At 41.8% G+C, this 20,895-nt stretch overlaps 1 protein-coding gene across 1 annotated transcript; it reads left to right on the top strand.

The window, feature by feature from the left end:
* Window positions 1-1,203: 1,203 nt before the first annotated feature.
* Window positions 1,204-20,338, top strand: shc3 (SHC (Src homology 2 domain containing) transforming protein 3). Its single transcript, XM_069673611.1, has 12 exons — window positions 1,204-2,011; window positions 7,478-7,548; window positions 11,523-11,586; window positions 13,695-13,814; window positions 14,095-14,148; window positions 14,279-14,330; window positions 14,420-14,549; window positions 14,634-14,787; window positions 15,550-15,643; window positions 15,750-15,941; window positions 18,466-18,791; window positions 18,883-20,338. Exons 1-12 carry the CDS (start codon window positions 1,382-1,384, stop codon window positions 19,009-19,011), a joined length of 2,016 nt encoding a protein of 671 aa, XP_069529712.1. The 5' UTR covers window positions 1,204-1,381; the 3' UTR covers window positions 19,012-20,338.
* The last annotated feature ends 557 nt before the right edge of the window (window positions 20,339-20,895 follow it).

The following is a 20,895-nucleotide window of genomic DNA, read 5'->3' as shown; positions in this document are numbered from 1 at the left end:
TCATATTGTGTTTGTTTGAGTTGTATCATGCGTGTAGTTAAAGCTGGATATTTAAGACAAGCTGTGAGTTGTTAACTCCATTTTTAATCCTTTGTTACAGGATACTGTTGGAGGATTAGTTCTTCGTATTAGACAAAAAATAGCTTTATTTAATCATTGCGTTAATGCCTGATTAGCAACATTTTGTGCAGAAGCATCACTGGATTATAGTTTGTTGAAAGCCCATAACTGAGACCCTGAGTGATGTCTCCATATTCTGCAGCTCTTATAAACTAACATGGACATTATATGAATCATGTTGCGCACCTGCAGTTGTGCTAAAATGTTGCTGTATCGTCGCTTTCAATGATTTCTCTCCCATCCTTTAAGGAAAATGACGTCTTTATGAAACATTTAAACTCAATGATTGAATCAAAGAATCCATATTTTTTGTAAGAGCGTGATTGTAGCGTTAAAATGGATGCGAGTTTTCATTACTTATTTAATTCATTAACACCTCTTTGATTAGTTTATTGCGTGTGTCATCCGTTTACTGCAGCTTGAATCGGAGGAAATTGTCATGAATGATTTTGTTACCACGTTAAATAGTCGAGCTTCCTCCTCCTCCTTCATTTCCTTCTCTCGGAAAAACAAATGAGACGTGGAGAATTACAGGGAATAAATATCAGACTGGGGAATTTAAAAATTGATTGGTCCTAGTGTGCTGTAAGTGGGAGGTTTTTTTTTTTTTTTTTTCTCCCCTCCGACAGGAAGTGATTTGCAGTGTTCAGCAAGCCTTTTGTTGAGAAGGTTTTCTCAGATCAGTGAGTCATGCTTTAGCTCGAAGCCGGCAGGCAGGCAGGCAGGCAGCAGTCAGCAGAGAGTGTTTGCTCTTCCCTCGCAGTATCCATGGTCATCGACAACATAGACCTTCCTCTGTTCTCTTACTTTTTGGATTTTTGAGCGTAGAAATCGGCAGCAGCAGCTTCACCGCCGCTGGAAACCAAACAAGCTGCACCACAACACTGGCAGCCTTTTAGAGACCTTCCTCTCTCCATCCTCTGCTTCCTGTGTTTCCATGGATTGTGTCTGTGTGTTTCTCTCTGACGGATTGGATTGCAGCTCTGGATTTCATTGACAGCACATTGGACTTTGGCGACAGCAGCAGCAGCAGCAGCAGCAGCAGCTCAACACAACCACCACTGTAACCTCAATAGAGAAAATTACAGTCAGGTGGCCTGTGATTTGCTGAAAGGCGTTTGCTGCCTGTACCGCCGCTGCTATGTTACAGGAGAGGGTAATGAGCACGGCTCAGCCACGTCTGCCAGCACGCTTGTGAACGAGGCAGGCTGCGCGTGTCGCTCGGCGGAGAGAGGGGAGAGAGCAAAAGAGAGAGAAGGGTATGCTTCACCGTACCAAATACAACCGCTTCAGGAATGAGTCAGTGACATCCGTCGATGAGCTTCTCCACGGCCTGTCCATGAACCCCAAGGTCTCGGCCAACCCCCAGTCTGCAGCCGAGACGTCCTACACACCCCCGACTGAGGTCCAGCCCTCCTCCACCACCACTGCTTCCAGCACCAGCACCAGCCACGGCTCTGACCACCTGGAAGATGGAGGCACCACCCTCTGCACCCTCATCAACAAGGTGTCCAACCTGAAATTCACCAATTCAGGCAGCTTGCTGGGCATCAAGGGTCTGCCCTCGGCTGTGAAGGACCTGGCCGTGTCTAAGCTGCAGGTGGGTGGGGGATCGGGCTCAGGCGGCTCCGGTGGCCCGAGCCCCAGTGCAGCAGCGGCAGCGGCGGCAGCCTCTGGTGTGGGCGGCTCTCTGTGCAGCTCCCATTCAACCCCCTGCTCGCAGCTGGAGCCGGCCGTCAGCATGAGCAAGAAGAGCAGGCTGGACGAGCACCAGCCGGGCAGAGAGGACTGGAACCCGGGTGGAGGAGGTGGACTGGTGAGCAAACCCTCCAGAGGATGGCTCCACTCGAGCGAGAAGATCTCCGGTCCAGGAGTGACATACGTTGTAAAGGTTGGTGCTCTCTCTGCCTCCCCTTGTCTCATTCTCTCTTTTCTTTCAATGACTCAAGCTACCTGCATGGAAGGAGATAATGTAGTTTCATTGGTACATCACAACATGCCCTTGAGTGGGTGGATGTAGGTTGGAAGGCTGAGTGAAGGAGCAGCGACCAGAAAACAGACATTGAATAATTCAGGAAAGAGAGAAGGTCAACATCGGGGGGGGGAAACAGTGATGGGGAAACACAAACAGAGATTCTCTGTCGCATTTTAAGCATGCTTTTTTTTGGGGGGGGGGGGGGGGGGGTCCGTCTTGTGTATGTGGAGCCGCAGCGTTATGCTTTTGTAACCATGGTGATGTGTTATTTCTGTACATTGTGCAGCTCTATGAGCTCACATAGTGAAATGGTGGAAAAAAAATACGTACATGTTTGTCTCATCGCAATCTCGCGTTCACGCCGCTCAGCCATCATACATCATTTAAAGGAGCGCAAGTTGGCGCACAACTACGAGAGCTGTGAATGTCATCATGCCGGCTATGAGTCACTAGCATGAGGAGCGATGATGCTGAGCCCTGAGCTCTTCAAGGTGTAAAGTGAATGAAAAAAAAAAAAATGGAAGGAACCATTCAGGAAAAGATGCCTCAACAGACACTTTTTCTTTCTTTATATTTAAGCAGCACATAAACAATTAAACGTTAAATGTGTTATATTCCAAATTAAATTACTCACTTTGATTGGCATCATATGACACCTTCTACAGCCGGCCTGAACAAAGCTTACAGTATCTGTGACCAGCGTGACTTTCCATTAACTGCATTAAGGACGGGAGCGCTTATTTGTCCAGTCGATGCCGCTGAAAGCATCCACACTGCGAGGCGGGAGGGGGGAGGAACGGGGTCCGGTCTCTACCCATCCACCCCACCCTCTGCTCCTCTCTTCCTGCGGTTGGAGTCCTGTGTGTATTGAGTTCATCGTGGTGTTATGCTCACAGCACTTTTAATTAGCGTCATGTGGTCACTCCCCGCACATCATGCACCATTACTCTGAAGGGACATTGATTGACAGTGACAGTGTTTACTCTCACACGTTTCAGCCCCATGCTAGCTGCGCGCTCGGGCCGGATTCAGTCCGACGACAAAAAGCTAAAAGCAGCTTAAAAACAATGAAGTCACACAGAGCTGAAAGGAACGGTCTCAGCGGGTTCGTCACTGTGAGCGACCCCCTTTCACAGACAGTCATGTGATCTGTTAATTATTTAACTATCATAATCACCATCCTTTATGCATTGCTTAGTATGTTGTAATTATTTATTGCTCCTGCCCTTCATCATGCTTAAGTAACGGCTCCATTTTGCACGTTATTCAACAACAAAGAAAACTCCATCAACCTGTTTCACGTGGCATGCTGGACCAAACAGTATATCTGCACTGAATAAAGCTTGTATGATGTTTCTCAATAATTTTACAAATGCTTTCTGCTTGTTTTAGTCTGTTTGTTCTTTATGTGAAACTTTTTTACGCTGCTGTCTTAGCCACGACAAGTATAACACGGTATAAAGACAAACAATCTGTTGTAAAGGCAGCGCTGTTATACGATTTGCAGCTTGTGGGCTTAATGCGATGCTTTTTCAACCACATTCTGGCCCTTCAATCATTCACAGAAGTAGCATAAAAAAGTATACATATATGACAATCATCCAGAAACAGACATTACCTCTCACCAGTGTTGTAGTACTCAAGTCCAGGACTTGGGCTCAAGATTTTCAGGGTTCGAGACACGACTTGGACTCGAGCACTGATGACTCAGACTTGGGCTCTTAGTAGCATTTAACATAATTAAACCTTGAGGACGCGGACTTGGACTCGTATTCTCATATTCTTCTTTGGTGGCTTCGACTCGACTTAGACTTGAACCCTGGAGACTCGAAACTCGACTCAGACTCAAGGTTTTTGTGACTCGGCTACAACACTACCTCTCACTCTGACGCAGCCATACGAAATCTGTTTGCACTTTTAAAAATTAAAGTGTAACTGCACCCACAGGTCCGACCACAACTCCACCCACTGCACAATTTTGAAAAATGCTCAAAGTGGGCAAGGGGCTGAGAGGGAGGGGTGGGTGTGTCCGGCAGCTCAGTGACGTCCCCTCCACAGAGTCATAAGGCACACATGCCACAGAGAGTCCGTCTTTTGAGGTGGAGGACTTCTCCCCTCCAGAGTCCCCTGAAGAGCACTTTAGTGTGGTGGAGGACCGTGGTGGTCCCGAGCCCTATCAGTTCGAGCCGTTGGCTCCAGCCCCACGAAGATGGAGCTTTCGGAGCCGAGGCAATGCAAGTGCAAGTGCGCCGACTGCGCGTGCAACCTGTTACAATTATTTCTGATTCTGATTCTGAAGAGAGAATGGGCGCAGTCTGAGTGGTAACGTAACGTTAGCTAGAAGGCTAATGTACAGTGTGCTAGCAAAAATAGTGTAAACTCTACTGAATGATCTTGATCAGGATGAATTGAAAATGAGCATAAAAGAATAAATTCATTACGTAGTTTTGTCCCAAACGGTCGCCTCTACGTCACCATCAGCTGGCAAAGACCAGGGTGGATTTAAAACCGTAGATGGCGTGTTTGAGCCATTTCCAACCCATGAAACACCGTTTTTTATAGATGTGGTAAGAATTGTCAATATTAACACCAGCATTGATGCGTTTCATCACAGTACAGCAATATAATTTAGATTACAGCTCGGAAAACATGTTTAAGTGTGCAGTTACTCTTTAAACTAAACTAAAATAAATGAAACAAACAGGAAATCACTCTTAATAAATCTACAGGATTTTAAAAGTAACATCCTTTACTCTTTGAAACAACTGTTTGAACGAAGAGTGTTCACAGTGTTTGATTATAATAGGACCATTACTTCATTTGTTGGCTAATTTGCCTATTTATCAGTTATGTCTGTTCGGGCTAATCAGAACATTATCGAAATGGCAATATGGCCTAGTGCAATTTTAGAATTGCATAATGTGCAATATTTGTTAAAGGTAAAATGTGTCAAAATACCATTTCAGATAAAATATTGTGCTGCAGAGATGTTCTTGCTTACGCATCATACACAGATGTACGTAACAAATATCTTTGTTTGGTAGATCCCAACAAAAAAAATTAAAAAATTCCCTTTAAAATCATATCGAAATTGCAATAGAAATCAAAATAAGCGCAATTGGATATTTACTTAAAATCGTTCAAAGCCCTAAATGTCTGTTTTTCGGCACTGAAATAATTTATTTATTTAAAAAGGTGGTCTTTTATTCAGAGAGTCAAACTTAATAAATAAGTTATTGTAACATACAACACTGTGTTTACTTAAACAACAACCTACTTCTGAGATTAAAAGGTGCATTTTTAACACATTTAAATTCCTAGCGAGCTGCACGGTGCTTAGCGCTGTCGCCGCGCAGCCTAAATGTTCCTGGTTCAAAACCCAGTTTGGACGTACGGGGCCTTCCTGTGTGGAGTTTGCTTCAGCATCCTCCCACAGTCCAAAGACGTGCTCGTTAGGTTCATTGGTGACTTTAAAATTGCCAGTAGGTGTGACTGTGAGCGTGAAAGGTTGTCTGTCTCTATGCGTCAGCCCTGTGATTGACTGGTGATCAGTGCAGGGTGTAACCCCGCCTCTCGCCCAGTGACAGCTGGGATAGGCTCCAGCACCCTGCGACCCTGAACAGGATAAGCGGTATAAATAAATATCCGGTCTTTGGCACTCTATTTTTTTTCTCAAATATGGCCCTTCAATAAAGTAATGTGTAACAGAATAAAGTCTATTTTCATGATTAAGCTTTACAGCGTGAAGCTCGTACTTGTTTGTTGTACACCATGAGACAGAAATGTCCTCACGTTGTGCTCAGAATAGCTCTCTCCCTATTTTAGAACAGTCTGATATATTTTGGGCCCTGCTGTATTGTACACTTCAAACTCCCTGCTCTAAAAGTAGATAACATTAAAGAAGTGCAAACGTCGTGCAGACAAATTGCTATTTGTTTAGTAGTACTTGTAAAAGGCTCCCTGGAGAGAGGGGGCCTCATAATATGAAAGTTATAGTTCCAATAACTTCCTCGTACTCTGAAGAGGAAACAGAAAGTGTGTGTGGATGTCGGGTTTGTTTACAGCCAGATTATGAATGTGATTGTGTTAATGAAAGGAAGTCGTCAGCACAAAATGTTCCCAGTCTGTGCAATGTTAATCACAAGAGGTGTTGTAATGTGAGTAGGTGGCTGGTGCTGGAGACGGTTTTATGGGATAGGGGGACGACAGTCACCTCATGTGGCATAGTAACACACTGATGCAGCTTACAAATCACTTCATTATTTTATTTCAAATAAACTTTGTGTCAGGACCAGATTCTTTTAATGCTTCACATTTAGCCGAGTCTGAGTGTGTTTAGTGTAAACAGGATGTTAAATTGACCCAATCAAAGACAGCACAACCAGGGACACATTTTAAAAACGGTGACCTTAGCCAGGAAGTGACTGATTTTTTTGACAGGTTTAATTTCTGTCTAATTTTGACTTCCATGTTCTTAAAGATAAACAGAAGAAAATATGTCCGGTCATTTTAAATGTATATCACACTTTATGCAAGTAACTTGTTAAATTATGTGTCATTTTCATTTGACTTTAGCAAGATTAGCAACCTTAACTTACACTGCATAGAACGCTACAGGAGCCATGTTTGTCAAAGAGCTGTCAATCATCCTTTTTACAGCATTAAATAACTAATTGAATATCTAATTAAAACTAAACTTGATAATTAAATCAGAACAACAATAACTAACTATCATGACAGAAATTATGTTTGAGAAAAATGTATTTGACGTGTATTTTGATTTTATAGTTTGACTCATGTCCCATCTGTTAACATGGAGGAGGCGGGCTTTATGACCTATACTGCAGCCAGTCAGCAGGGGGCGATAGAGATGTTCTGGCTGCACTTTTAGGGAGCTGTCAGGGCGTCCATCTTTTTATACAGTCTATTGTAGATACCAGCATATAGGTGACAATCAGCGCAAGATATATGCGATAAAATATTACTATTTGTTAAAAACTAAACCAGAGTTCATTCAGAATAACTGAAAATCTGCCTCTTGTACTGCAGATACTGAAATCCTAACACCAACCTGGTATATGGCAGGCTAACTTCAACCTAACCCCTGGTGCCAGGCCAGTTTTCTGGCTCTATCTCACCTTTTACATATGCATGATTTAGCAGATTAATAGGTGATATGAGGCCTTTTATGCAAATAGCCCCTTGTTTGTAATTATTAAATACATGCAAGAGTCATTTGGTATACAAGAACTGCAGATGTTTGGATTTAGGGAGTTTGGTAATGCAAAAATGTCAGGTGTGTTTTTCATGAAATTCTGAATGTAACGTTTGACATCTTGTGAAACATGTATTTAACACAGGCTTTTTGTTTTTGCTCTTCAGTATCTGGGCTGTATAGAAGTCCTCCGGTCGATGAGGTCCCTGGATTTCACCACGAGATCACAAATTACAAGGTATGTCCACTTTATTGGTTATAAGTCCATGTTCTGCTTCGTTGGAACACTGGTGTACATTTTTCACAATAAAAAACAATATATTTTGTAACTGTGCAAAATGGTTATTTTTAGATATAAAGAAGTTGTAGAGCAGTGCTTTAATCTTTACTGGAAACCATCAAATTAGGGCTTTCTAATGTCTCATTTGATGATGCGAATGTTGTTGAAGTTTTATTCTGTAATACTGCTTAACATTTAAAATCACTGTTAACAATCTAACATGACAACCACCATTATGTAACAATGAGCCATTTAGAAATTAAACAGATTTGAATGTAAAATACATAATTCACAATACATTTGAAATTGTCTATGAGCCAAAGCTTAGCTTAGCATCTGATGCTAACTTCACTTAAAGTCAAGGTGAAATGAAAAATGTCATTTTAATCCTTTAAGATCACATCCCCGGTAATATTGTGCATCTATTTGACAATATAGGCCAAAAAAAATACAAAAAATCAATTTCTTCGTATTCTTATATCAAAATCCGATCATTTTTTCTTCCGGTAAAACTAAATTTCACGTGTGCTTACGTCAGTTAGCACCAAACAATTTCAACCAATCAATCTGCAACATTTAGCCGCAGAGCACCAAGAACGCTCGGTCAGTTAGCTAGCTACTGCGCTGTGGAGAACGTCTGTCTGCGCCCACTTCTCAACGATCAAATCAAATCCCTCTAATGATATGTCCCGCCTGCACGTCCTGTTTCACTCGGAATATATGTCACGATACGGAAGCTAGATACTCTCGAAATGCCGTTTCAGCTCGACTTTAAGCTCCTGTAGGTTTCTGCCTGTTTACAAGACGTGTAGGTCACAGAACACAAAAAAAAAGGAAAAACGTATCCAGGCAAAACAGTAGGAGGAAGTTTGGGAGCATAAAACCACTGAAAAGCGGAACAGCAGCAAACACGAGAGAAGAGGCAGAGAGAAAAGGCAAAAGGTATCAGAAGAAATTAGAATTATTTTCAGCGATTGCATTGTTAGTAGCCTATAAATAAACCTTTATAAGTTCAAACTGTCATTAAAAATCTTCAATGTAATCAATTATTTTAGTATGTCCGTGTTAAAAATGCAGAAAATTGTTGCTACTATAGTTTTTCTTAACAAAAGGAAGCAGAAACGTATTTGTCAGTATTAATACGTTTCTATGTGCACTCCACCTCCTCTAAACCCCCTTCTAAAACATGTGGCAGGATTAAGATTTATAAGTATTTATAACCCTTTTATTGTTCCTCTCATCACAATTTTCTGTGACTCCATGTGCACCTCTGAAATCATTGACCAATGTGCAGTGAGGCAAAGGGCAACAGTTAATCGGTTTGTGTCATGTCCACTTTTATGCTTGACTTCCTGAAGTGAGTCCAGACTAGACTTGGACGGCCACACAGCGGTAGCCTCTCTCTCACGTGTGTATATGTGCCTCTATTAAAGGGAGAGCAGAGAGAGGACGCTATGCCTCATGCTATTATTAAGCTTCTCCCTTTCTAAATTATTCGACCTTTGTGCAGGTAGAAAGCATACAGAAGTGAAAGTTTCTGTCTTTAAACAAATATACACTTTGTCCCAGAGGGGACTTTTATGCATCTAAGCAGCTCTATCTTTAGCTGCTTCTTCATCCACATATTGTTGTCTTTATATAAAAATGACAGCACAGGCATGGCTGCTGCTAAAAACAGTTTTCTTTACATCTCTGTGATGTGCAGCACCATTAACAGATACAGCTGGGGTGCAGTGCATTTGCTATACTCCCTATAGCACCGTGTCAAACACTTTCTACTGAATGTCGAATGTTGCCTCTGGTCCCTTGTGGCAAAGATGGTTTCTTTTTATGAGTAACTACCTGTAGAGTTCAAGCACACTGTAAATATAGTCTGTAAGTTCAGTGTATTTAATAAGGTAACTTCTAATTATTGAAGGATAAGTCTTAATTCATCATCCAAACTATATTCAAGCACCAGCAAATGAATCAATTTCTGCATAAATAACACAAAAATTATGTAATATAAAGGAAAACAGTCCAGTTAGAAAAAGACAGTTACACATGTAAGACTGAAAAATATAAACTTATTTTTCTCTCGAGGACTCTTAAATATTCCAGTAACTCACAGATCAGAATATGGTAAGGTGTAGCAAAAGAGGAAAAAAATAGCTGTATTAATAATACGTTTATAGGAAAGATCCAAAGTATTGAATTATCAGATATTCACACAACTAATAAACCACTAAAAGAAAAAACAGATTTCAGCTCTGCCTGACAAAACCCAATATTTACGTACAGCTTCAAGTCCTCATGACTGAACTATTCTAAACACGAGAGAAGGAGGGATAAAAATCTTCTAAAATATACCTGTAGTTCTGCTTGTGTGGAGTTACTTCTCTCGTCGTAAGAATTAAGTTAAATAAGGCGGCGGTTTAGCTCAGTGGTTAAATTGCACTATTCACTGTCCTCTGTCTCTCAATAAAGGCAAAAAAAGCCAAAAATAAAAACGATTTATGTTAAATAATCAAGGAAAAGCCTCACATCAGGAGAAAATATTTACCCAAGCTAACAGTGTAGCTCAAAGAGCGCTATGTTGGTTAAGTGGTTTAACAGTTTGTTTCAGACTGAAATATTTTGACAAGTGCTTGATGGATTTTTGTGAAACGTGGGTAGAGATGTACAGATGTTTTAAGAAAGAAAATGTTGAAAACAATTATTTTACAGACCACCTTTAAGTGCTTAATGTTAGCATCATAAGCTGTGTCTCAATTCAGGGGCTGCATCCTTCGAAGGACGCAGGCTACAAAGTATGCATCATTCATAGCCTGCGTAGAGCACTAAGGCCGAACTGAAATGAGACAGTCTGGTCTACAGAGGATTTATTGTGTGCCGCTCCTGTCACCTAGCAACAGGTAGCTTGCTGGCTACCTAGCTAACATAACTAACGTCTCGTAACTTAACCTATTATTTTATAGATAGTTTGAAGTTTCAAGGCCCCTTTCGTTTATCTTAACATTTGTATCGCTAGCTATTTAACTGAGTTGAAGCCAAAAACGTTCATATTTAAAAGTGTTTTCCCACGACCCCTTAAGAGTCCGCCATCTCCTTTGAATTGCTGTGCAATGAATCTTGGGATATGTTGGGCTGTGAAGGATGCACCGGATGGATCCTTTGCAGCCCAGGAACCGGAGGACACATTTGTCGGCCGCTTTTAAAGGAGCACTCGAAATGGGACAGCCTTCGACGTGCAGCTGTGACGCAATCGGCCTTCAAATACGTCCTTTGAAGGATGCAGCCCCTGAATTGGGACACAGCTATAGACTGTATACAAGAAGTGGATGTAGCCACCTTTACGTCACCAACTGGTTCGTGTTTTGAAGCCTCAGTTCTGCATATTGACGGTCAACATATATATTTTTTTTTTGTGGCAAATTGACTATATTTGGACGACAGGGTTGGTACAAATTGCTGCTTCTCAATCATGGTTGATAGGTCGTAGCAACTTGTCAATCACAGTTAGCCACGCCCTAAATTACATCGTATTATATCGTAGATTATATCAGACTTGTTTTTCAGCTGCATAGGCGCCCCCTGCTGGTCGTATAAAGAATGCAGGTTTAAGGCATTTCAGTACTGGCTTCACTTCTCACCAAGAGGCTACATCTACTTGTTATATACAGTTTATGGATAGCATGCTTATATAGCATCATCAACAAGTATGATGGTGTTAGCATGTAGCTAAAAGTTTGCAGTGCCAACTAGCCACTACCGCTGCTGTGTACTCGTAGTGTTCATCTATGACAACAACTTATTATTTCTTGCTGTCTTGGCAAAGTTCATTGTAAAGAATTTGAACTGTAAACAGTCTAACCTAATGCCAAAATGTCTTTGATTCTGTAACCGTCTATGGTCACCATCTTGGCTTCATCCTCCTCTCACCCTCCCTCTAGGGAAGCCATCAGCCTGGTGTGTGAGGCTGTTCCAGGGACCAAAGGAGCACTGCGGAAGAGAAAGGTACACGGATGGACAGAGAGGGAGGGAGATGGAGCGATCACGTGCGATGTGATGCCCACACTGAGAGATCAGAGAGAATGAATGTTACTGAACGATACGGTAGAGAGGAGAGGAAACAGCATTAGATATTCATTTACCCTTCCACGTTCTATATATAGCATCGCCTCTGTAAGTTCTTCTTCTCTCATCCTTCCTTCATGGAAAAAAGAAAATAGATAGAGAGGGGAAGAAATGATGAGAGAGAGAGATTGCACATAGAAAAGAAAGAGGCTGAGGAGAGAGATGAAGAGGTATGGGACTGTATGTGCGTGGGCGTAGCTACAGCCCACGATGCATTGCACACCGCGCACAGTGCTTAGTGACTCATGTAGTGCACAATATCTGTGATCAGGAGGCTGAGCTAGTGTGTGTGTGTGTGTGTGTGTTCTTGTGCATGTTTTTGTGAGAGCCTGTTTTCTGTGTGTGCATGTACATGATGTGTTCACAGTGTGTGAGGAAACTGTCTGAACGTTGGTGTGAAATGAAGCATTACTCTGCCCTATTGAGCCTGCTCAAATGTCAGGAAAGGGTATATAACACACAATCAGTTCAGACTAGTTCTCCTTCATAAGATATAAGATAAGGTTATTTTGCATTATGGTGACATCAGCTTTATACGGGGAACTTTGAATGGGTTGAAATCACCACTCACTACTTACTTTAGGGGGTAGTTCAACATTATTAAAAAGTATTCTTCTAAAGCCGGTTAGCTTGGGATCGCAAACTAGCTAACAACTAGCCTGTTTCCAAGTGTTGTAAAATCGGTGTACGAAGTGCTCGTAAGGCTAAAATCCTATGTTATATCTTACTTGTTTAAAAGACTAAAGTTCAGACTATTTCCTGGGAGGCAAAATGAAGGACTCCATGAAGTAGGGGGGCATGACATGTCCATTTGATTGCTTCAGAAAAGTGCTGGAAGGTGTGTTTTGGGTAACTTTGGACAGAGCCAGGCTGCCTTTTTTCAGCTTCACGTTTTTATGCTAAGCTAACCTAAGCTAAGCTGTGTTTGCTAGTTAGCACAGCATGATTTTTACCTCCCAATTTAATCTTAAACCAATATTGCGATCAACCAATCAGTCCTTCAAATGCAAGTTTGTACAATTGGTAAAAAATACAGTTAACATACAATTAGTTGCAAATCATCAAGTCATGATTTTAATCTTCACAGGCAAGTCTCGACTAGGGCTGTAATTAGCTACTCTACTTCTGGCTAGCTAGTTAGCTTGCTAAGAGGCTAGGCTATGCTAACAAGTAAGCTTGCCAATAAGCTGTAATATCTTCACTCTTTAGTATATGTCAACAGTATCCCAGCTCATTGGAAAAGCTCACTAGTTAGCATAGCCTACCTAGTTAACAAGCAGACTTGCTAATGGGGCAGTAGCTCATATTGCTACAGCTCTAGGTACTACAGATTATACTCTATACTATATACAGATTATACTAATGACTTAAAGGGGGGGTATAATGCAATTTTCAAGCATCATATTTCACTCTGTGATACCTGTGGAGTAGCTTAGCATAATTTACGGTTTAAAAAAAGTCATAATTTTTCTCACACTGGTGCTCTGTGCAGGCACTCATACAGCCTCTGCATGAAACGACTCAGTCAGCTCTGTCCCTTTAAGAACCCCGCCCCTACAAGCCCACTTTCTTCTGATTGGCTAGCTCTCTGAAGCCTGCCGAGGCTGCACTTTGTGACGTCACAAACCTGGCGTTCACAGCAGCCTGCAGACTGAGCTGAGAAGCCTGGGGATTACTCCAACATACTTTTACCTACAGATTTGAAACTTCACCCACGTTTAGTGCGGACATCCAACATTGTAACAATATATATATATATCTTAAAATGTGAAACAGCATAAGACCCCCTCTTTAAAGACATGCAGTTATGGATTCTGTGATGATGTCATAGGACTGTGATTGGTTGACCACAAGATCGCTCTCAGCAAAACAAGTATAAATTCTTTTTCCCGCAAAATAAGGTGAATTGTTCCTTAGAGATACACTGTGTAGTTGGTGAAAGACACTTTGTTGCTTTAATTAGTTTTTGTGTCCTCTGATCCTCTCAGCCACCGTCCAAAGCTCTGTCCAGTATCCTGGGGAAGAGTAACCTGCAGTTTGCTGGCATGTCCATCAACCTAAATATCTCCACCAGTAGCCTCAACCTGATGACCCCTGATGGCAAACAGGTGAGTGCGCAAGCATCGTACATGCGTGGTCAAAATACAAATGGAAACACCAGAGGAAGACAAGCAGGAGCACATGACGTCTCCAGATGTTGCTTTGTAAATAACTATATTTAGTTAAATGGGAAATAAAAATGTTCTCTCTGTGGCAGCAGTGGTCTGTGGTTGCTCCTTGCATTGCTGTCTGCAACAGCTGATTTTGCCAGCAGATGGTGACAAAGTACAACCTTGTAAAGTGTTTTTGCATTCACTCATATGTACTGTTTATTTTGGCTCTTGACAGATCATAGCCAACCATCACATGCAGTCCATCTCTTTCGCATCAGGCGGAGATCCTGTAAGTAACGTTAAAGTTAAATAACTCTTTCTGACATATTGTACATTGTTAACCTAGGCCCTGTTGTGCGTATCCCTTTTTAAAGTGGCCACACATTTAAGGTAACGTTTTATTGTGTCTCTTTTATCAGGAAACAACAGATTTTGTTGCCTATGTAGCAAAGGACCCTGTTAACAGAAGAGGTCAGTATCATTCCTGTAATATTCCGCACAGGCTCTAATATCTCTCACGCTACTCACTTATTAAAGTTTGATTCTCTGGCCTTTGTCAGCTTGCCACATCCTGGAGTGCTCCGACGGTCTGGCCCAGGACGTCATCAGCACCATCGGCCAGGCCTTTGACCTTCGCTTCCAGCAGTACCTGCAGTGTCCCTCGAGCAAACTGTCCTCCACACATGACAGGTGAGGCGTTTATGACACACGTAGCAAAAGCACAGACACACATAGACTGTATTGAGTTTAATATTCGCCATGATTTTTCCTCAGGGTATTAAACATGGAGGAGCTACCATGGACAGAGGAAGAGGAGGAGTCAGCTGAACATCCTTACTATAACAACATCCCTGGGAAGATGCCGCCGCCAGGAGGATTCATCGACGCCCGGCTGACCAATCAGAACGCAGCACCAGATGGCTGCCAGGTACAACTCAAATTATACAGATCATAGACTGTATAAAAAGATGGACGACATGAGAGCTCCCTAAAAGTGAAGCTAAAACATTTGGAGCGCCCCCCTGCTGGCTGGCTGCAGTATAGGTCATAAAGCCCACCTCCTCCATGTTAACAGATGGGACGAGTCAAACTATATAAAATCAAAATACACGTCAAATACATTTTTATCAAACACGGTTTCTGTCATTATGGTTAATTCTTATCATGCTGATTTGCATGAATTAAGTTTAAATAGTTATTTGATGCTCTAAAAAGGATGATTGACAGCTCTGTTGACAAATCCGGCTCCTGCAGCTGATCTGTTCTGGATTAGCAGAGTAGAGGAGGAACGGTGAGAGGAGATGTAACTAAAACAATCACAACAGTAGTTTCCATATCTGCTAATGTTAGCTTCAGACCAACACAAGAAGCTGTTTTGCCGTTAAATAGGCGGACATGTTGGATCCTTGCTGGTTTTTTTGGTCAGTTAAGTGTGTGTTTTGGTTAGTGGAAGTGGCTACGGCGGCGTCATCCGCTGATCTCTACTGCACACACTCTGGCTCCAAATGACGTCACCATCGCAAGATGGCAGCGCCCACCACAAGAGCTATTTTGGCTTTGATTTTGTACAATGAGAGCAGATGGAGATGCGTCATCCATCCATTTATACAGTCATTTATATGGACAGAATAACTCCACCTAAATTGAATAATACATCTGGTCTTATAAATGTGCGTCTGTTTGTCATCAGATGGGTCCAGGCTCAGTTGACCAGACGTATTACCAGGGGCGACACTGTGGAGAAAACTGGGGAGATGAAAGAAAGCCCATATTCATACAACAGGGTAAGGGAACCCGTGCCTCCCAACATTTGTTTACATGCTGAATTTTGCCATAATTGTATCAACCAACACTGTGGCTGTGCTTGTTTCTCCAAACTGCAAACTGTAGGATCATTTGATATAAGCAGTCTACCTGAGTGTAAAAGTCAGGGACCAAAAACAGGAGAGATGCCGGCGTACGTGAACACTCAGCAGATCGACGCCCAGGTGCTCGCAGCGCTCCAGGCGGAGGCTGAAAATGTGACGAAGGGCATGGCAGCTGCAGCCAAAGAGAGCCCGCAGAAGGACCTGTTTGACATGAGTAAGTCTGGGTGATGTGTAGTGAAGTTTCAGCATGTTTGCAGTGTAATACGAATAAGACTCACCTGTTTAAGCTTTACAAAGTGTCTGAACAGGATCTGTCGGCATAACATGGTAAGACTCTCTAATCAGGGTTCTTAATTATAGAGGTCCCCGAGCTTTTGTTCCTCAGTGACCTGAGTGTGGTGTTATAATAACACCATATCAGCATGAAGACAATAGGAGGACAGTGTTAATACTAGTGTGCAGCATATATTATTTCCTCCTTTTAAGTTGGAGCTTAGCGTAGCAATTATTACACATGATGGATCAGTTTCATGAGGATGTGTGTAACTATGCATGAAGAATCCATGACACAAATTACATGTGAGCGCTGAACTTTGCATCTCTAAAGTTAACTGTTCTTATATTAAATCTAAGTTCACGCGTCAGCGTCCACCCACTCAAGTTTTCTAACTGCTAACAGTCACATTTAGTAACTTTTTTGTGCCTTTTTTCTGGTGTATTGTTGTGGTACTTGTCACATGTTAAACATGTGCAGGAAAATGTATTCTGTTACCTCCAGGAATGGGTCAAAAAAAACCCATATGGTACCGTTTAAGTGCCCAATTCATGGGGAAATAAATCCATTTGGAAAAAAAGGATGATGATGCAATAATGACGTAACGATCCCTTCCAGATTCAAAGTATGTTAGTGCACTGGGTCCCTAACGGATGCCTTTTTAACATAGACTGGATACAAGAAGTTGATGTAAAGCTCCAGAAAAGAATAAGAGACCACTCTACTCAAATTTTCCTTAAACAGCATCTCTCTCTAATTCTAAGCTTGACTGGCAAACTGACTGGTGGACGGAGCTAGAAATATAAGAGGCTCAGTTTAGAACTGAAGAAGCCTTTCGGATGAGAGGTGAAACGTCTTCAACAACAAGTCCAGTTGCCTTTTGGATTAAGTTTAGAATCACCATGACCTGGAAGACTGAGAACCTTCACAGACATCTCTCTCTACATGTCATGGCAAGCCCAATCCAGATCTGAAACCCATTGAAAACCTCCTGAATGTGATCAAGACGGATGGTCACGAGCCATCAAACAAAGCCGAGCTGCTTGAATTCTTGCACCAAAATGTCACAGCAACAAGCAGCTAAAGCGAGCGCAGTATACCTGCTACTTAGTGCTAAAAATATTTCAATACAATAACACAGCATTTAACTCACCGAAAAGCTGGAGCTCAGACTTCTTGCACGGCCATAAAGTTCCATAAAGTCCCCCAGAGAGATTATTTGCCCAAACTTTGAATGAAAAAATCCCCAGAAGTCTCCAGCAACACAAACAGATGAAGTTAAGCTCACTGTCTGTGCGTCTGTGTTGACGTCTAGCAGACAGCCAGCAAGATCCACCTGTCAATCAAGTGAGCCGGCCCCTATGATTTAAGGCTTCATATAATTAAAATGGGTGTGTTATAAAAAAATTCACCCCCCGTACAGTTATCTTGAACAATAAAATCAGCTATTTATAACAAACCCGTTTTTTGTACCAGGCTGTAAACATGTTTATTTCTGCTGTAATGTTATTTCTTGTTTTCTGGAGCCAGCCTCTAGTGGCCACTCGAGGAACTGCAGTTTTTTGCACTTCCGCATTGGCTTCATTTTTAAACACCGGAGGTTGCCGCTTGATTTAAACATGAACATGCACTTGTCTTCTTTGCATTATTCAAGGTCTGAAAAACACCTCTTTTTGCATCTTTTTGATCTTAACCGTCGTCATCTTCTGCAAATAAAAGACCTCACTGAGAAATATTTTTATTGGAAGTAGTTAGAAAAGTTATTTACAATGAAACAAAAGTTAATTTTACAAAAAATCTATAAATAGTAGAACCAGAGAAAAACATATTTTTGCAGCGGTCTCTTATTTCTTTCCAGAGCTGTAGCCTCTGGTTTCGAAAGAAAGGCCGAGTATTAAACCTGCATTCTTTCCAATAGTCAGCAGGGGGCGACTTCAGTGATTTCAAAATGAAGTTGATTGTGTGAAACCAAAAGGAATGTGCCTTCCTCTTCAGTAGACACTTCCCTACGGATGGTCGCAATTGCTACTTAAGGCTTGTTTAACACAGGATAATGTTCATTTAGTACATTGTTTAACTGATGATAAAGCAGTGTATGCTTTTGGGAGTAGCTACATTGAAATGTAACAAAGTGTATCCACCCTGTTGTCCAAATATGGTCACTTCTGGTTACAAAATAAATAAGATGGCATTGGCCAAAATGCCTAACTGAGACTTCAAAAGGGGGTTCACAAACCAATGATGACTGCGTCCACTTAATTTATACAGTCCATGCTTTTTAATAAAAGAGGAATAGAAGACTCTGATAATACAACAGCAACAGTTTAAACAATCTCACAGCTATAGCATCTACTGTCTCCAATCTAATAGTATAGGCAGGTGTAGGATATTGAGTCAAAAATTGTGCTCTAAATATCTTTCTTCCCTTCATTCATCATTATGGCACTCCCCTCACCTTTACCAGAGCCCTTCGAGGATGCCATTCAGTCGCAGTCCCACCCGCCGCCCCAGGGGCAGCTCCAGTCCCAGGTTTCTGTTCTTCACAAGGCAGCGTCCGTGGACAACTCCAGCCCTCTTCTCGTGCGCTCACTGGCCTTCCGGGCTCAGGAGGAGCTGGAGGGACAGACGTGGTACCACGGCAAAATGAGCCGCCGGGACGCTGAAAAACTGCTGAAAGAGGACGGGGACTTCCTGGTTCGTAAAAGCACTACAAACCCAGGGTCCTACGTCCTGACGGGCATGCACAATGGACTCGCCAAACACCTTCTGCTGGTGGACCCTGAGGGCACGGTAAGATGCAGTTAGAGGACATGCAGATTTTTAAACATCTTAATAATAGACCACAAAAGTGATTGAACTTTTATTTCTTCTCTTTTTTAAGGTACGGACAAAAGATCATATATTTGACAGCATTAGCCATCTTATTGGCCATCATCGTGATAACAATCTGCCGATCGTGTCCGCTGGGAGTGAACTGTGTCTCCTACAGCCCGTCGGAAGGAAACAGTGATGCTTGCGATGCCTGATGGGAGACGGGAAGCTCTGGACAGTCATTCCTACCATCCTGAAACTTGAAGATGACACATGAAGATAAGATGCTCAAAGGCGATACACGCTGACAGTGTTTTTGGGAAAATTAGCCCGTGGTTACTTTACTGGAGGCGCTGGAAGATGCAAGATTTGTTTAAGATAAAAAAATATTTATAGAACTGTTATTATTTTGTTGTGATGACTGAAATGCTATATTTTTGAGAAGAAATAGGTGTATTTGGACATAATATCTTGATTTGGTGTTTTAAAAGATAAAAAAAAACACAATTGTTCTTGTAGTTTAGATGAAGTGCAAATCGAACCTCAGAGAGGTGATGACAAGAGTATTTTAGAATAAAACCTGAAATTTTAGTTTTGTCTGTCAAGCACAACCACATTTCTACAGGAAGCGTTGGCTAAGAGGTCGAGGAAACAAACACAGACGCTGTTTATAATGAAAAAACGTCCTTTAATCTCACCAATAGCGTGACAGCTCACTCAATTAGTCACTATATGAAATCAGCTTTTATCGGGGGTTAGATCTGAATGTGTTTTTGCTTTGCAGTAGTCACAAAGTGTCGGGGTGCAAACAGACATCCTCCATAGTGCTGTCAATGGCTTTAAAGATTTTTTATCAAGTATTTTCTCGTGTCACTGCGGTCGCATGACTTAAAAATCAACTGTTCTTGTGGACATCGTTCGTAGACCTTGATACCCCTTTATTTGGAAGAGGTGCTTGTGTATGCTGACACTGTAAAATATTTATGCTTTTCAACCAGTGATTATTTCTCAATTGGTTCTTTCTGGATTCTTCTTTTAGGTGTGTAGTCGATGATTAGTTTTGGGGCTTAAGTCACGCAATGGATATTCTCACATTCCTAATTATTTAATATTTTTCAGCCTTATTTGAGTGAAATTTTATCATTTGAATGATCACAAATGAGCACAATCGGAAAGTTAGATCCGTTAGATCATCTGTGTCACTTGTACCAAGAGAAATTACCAATGTGTTGGGATATAATTCACACTTTCTGCTTATCAATATCAATTGAACAAATGTTAAATTCGCTGTCAGACAAGATCACCTTCACTTATAGATGCGAAACAATGACTGTATATATAGATGGACGACGTGTCTCCATCTGCTCTCATTGTACGAAACTGATGCCAAAATAGCCCCCGTGAAAGGCGCTGCCATCTTGAGATGGTGATGTCATTTGGAGCCAGAGTTGCGCAGTAGAGATCGGCGAGTGGAGCCGCCGTAGCCACTTCCGCTAACCAAAACACACACTTAACTTACTGCAAAAAACATCAAGGATCCTGCACGGCAGTGTATTTAACAGCAGAACAGCTTCTTGTGTTGGTCTGAAGCAGACGCTCACAGATATGAAGCTTCAATGACTGTAGTGATTGTTTTAGTTCCGTCTCCTCTCGCCGTTCCTCCTTTGATCTGCTAATCCGGAACAGATATACCAGATATGTCAACAGAGCTGTCAATCATCATTTTTACAGCATCAAATAACTAATTAAAGCTAAACTTGACCAGAAAAATGAACACTTGGATGCAAATCAGCATCAGCATAATGACAGAAACCATGTTTGAGAAACATTAGATTTTATAGTTTGACTCATGTCCCATCTGTTAACATGGAGGAGGCGGGCTTTATGACCTATGCTGCTGCCAGTCAGCGGGGGGCGCTCGAAATGTTTTGGCTTCACTTTTAGGGAGCTGTCATGTCCTCCATCTTTTTATACAGTCTATGGTTGAAACAAAAAGATTTGATTTGATCAGTGTGTGGATATCTTATAGCAATGACGCGTTGTTGCCACTAGATGTCATCACAGAAGTGCATGTTCTACCCCG

The sequence above is a fragment of the Semicossyphus pulcher genome, unplaced genomic scaffold, assembly GCF_022749685.1.
Source record: "Semicossyphus pulcher isolate SPU_LCO1_2020_fin unplaced genomic scaffold, fSemPul1.0.p SCAF_22, whole genome shotgun sequence".
Classification (NCBI taxonomy): domain Eukaryota; kingdom Metazoa; phylum Chordata; class Actinopteri; order Labriformes; family Labridae; genus Semicossyphus; species Semicossyphus pulcher.
The sequence above is the reverse complement of the archived record's forward strand: the minus strand, read 5'-3'. Positions and strand labels throughout refer to the sequence as shown.

Coding starts and splice junctions, on each gene's coding strand:
- shc3 (XM_069673611.1), top strand. CDS start 1,382: ATGCTTCACCGTACCAAATACAACCGCTTCAGGAATGAGTCAGTGACA. Junction 13,815..14,094: donor TGACCCCTGATGGCAAACAG/GTGAGTGCGCAA, acceptor GGCTCTTGACAG/ATCATAGCCAACCATCACAT. Junction 14,331..14,419: donor GGACCCTGTTAACAGAAGAG/GTCAGTATCATT, acceptor GGCCTTTGTCAG/CTTGCCACATCCTGGAGTGC.